The sequence below is a fragment of the Phalaenopsis equestris genome, unplaced genomic scaffold, assembly GCF_001263595.1.
Source record: "Phalaenopsis equestris unplaced genomic scaffold, ASM126359v1 Scaffold000016, whole genome shotgun sequence".
Taxonomy (NCBI): Eukaryota; Viridiplantae; Streptophyta; class Magnoliopsida; order Asparagales; family Orchidaceae; genus Phalaenopsis; species Phalaenopsis equestris.
The window spans coordinates 372,202-373,878 of NW_018164458.1; the positions used below are offsets into that span (position 1 = coordinate 372,202).

Consider the following 1,677-nt stretch of genomic DNA (forward strand, 5'->3'; position numbering starts at 1 on the left):
CAGCAGGAAGAAGATTAAAACAAGGAGCATAGGGTGTGCGACAATGTACATCCTTGCACACCTCTTGCTCTTCAGCAATCTTATCCCTCAAAGGTTCAAACCATCCCAAGAACAAGGATTTCACATACGGCAAATTTGGGGCAAGCTTCTTCTTGCACATCTCCTCCAACAGCTCCCTGTACTCCTTCGCAGCTTGCTCCCAAGCCTCCGTTTCCAGCTTAATCTGTCTGCGACGAAGCCTATGGAACTTACGCGCACTCAATAAAGCAGCCTGCTTTTTCCGTGCAATTTCTTCTGAACTCTCAATTGTTTTCACTTCTACACAGGCTTCGGCTTCTTCGTCGACGTCCGTGGAAACAACTTCCTCGGCGACACTAGCAAACCGCCTAATGAAGCAAGGAAGTTTTGAAGTTGGACACTTCAGATCATCAAATGTAAAAGACAAAGAATTAACTCTTTGACAAGGGATAGAGGATTTGAGGTCCAATATCGATTTTTTAATGTAAGGGGCTGAGTCTCGGGTGACACCAAGAAAGCTTGAGATGCAGCGGGAGGAAGAACTTAATAGGTTTCGGGAGGAGTGTGAAGCTCGAGCAGCAAAGATCAACCACATGTCTTTGGTGGGAACAGGAGTTGGGATAGAGGGGATTCGCGGATATTGGAACGGAAATTGGAAGGGAAATTTGGATTCTGAAGAAAGAGTTAGCGGGAAGAATTGGATCTGTGGATTAGCGATTTATGGAGAGGTAAGGGCTGCGATATGCAGCAAATGTAGTGGGCGGCATTCATGCGAGATACTACAAACCGAACAACTGCGGGCTATGATTAAGAAGTCAAAACCCTCTTAAAACCCCTTCCGACGTGGATGTAAGCCCGGCCTAGGGATTTCTTCCCTCATATTTTAGGAAAATTAGGCCCCATCATTTAAAAAAGAAAAAAATGTCCAACCGGAACCAGCTTCGTTCGACAAAAAATAAAAAAAAATAAAAATAAAATTATATAAACAAAAAAAAAAAAACTTAGACATTGCTATAATAATGCGATGTGCATTGGTACCAATATGATGCAATAAAGTTTATAAAAACATCATCATCATCCTTTGTCTTGACCACTAAACTATTTGAGGTCATATCGATACAAGTTACAGCATGCATGGATTTCTAAGACAAAAGCAATGAGTTTGAGACCGAGGTAAGTTTAGCTTCGCTTGGAATGTGTCTATTATCATAAATTCATTGTTTATATTAAAGGTCCATGGTTTGTGCAGTTATATTTGTGGTTTAGGGTTATTTAGTCGTGAAATACTTATGAATTTATTAGTGTTTTCTCAGTTTGAATTGAGTATTTTTTATGTTATTATGGGGTTATTATGATATGTTGTAGTGTTATTTGTCTTTTAAACATTTAGGGATGAAACTTCTAGAGGATAATGTTATTGATGTATTATTATGGTATTATTGAAGGTTTATTTTGTTCTTTCTATGTTCATAGATAGAAGTTCCCATGAATTGTGTTATTCATGTGTTATTTTGTTATTTTGGTGTGGTTATTGTGATATTTTTGTAGTATTATTTGTTCGTTATATATTTCTAGAAAGTTCTCAAGCGCAATAATACTGATGTGTTATTCTAATATTTATTGTGGTGTTATTGTAGTTTTATATGTCATTTCTATGTT

General features: G+C 37.7%; 1 protein-coding gene across 1 annotated transcript in view; it reads right to left on the reverse strand.

Moving 5' to 3' along the window:
• LOC110018354 (DNA-directed RNA polymerase 2, chloroplastic/mitochondrial) overlaps positions 1-884 on the reverse strand; it is a 34,930-nt gene extending 34,046 nt beyond the window's left edge. The window contains 1 exon segment of the mRNA XM_020715642.1: positions 1-884. This exon segment is cut by the window's left edge and continues 11 nt beyond it. Coding sequence (XP_020571301.1) covers positions 1-613 — 613 coding nt within the window. The 5' untranslated portion in view covers positions 614-884.
• Between the last annotated feature and the right edge of the window lie 793 nt (positions 885-1,677).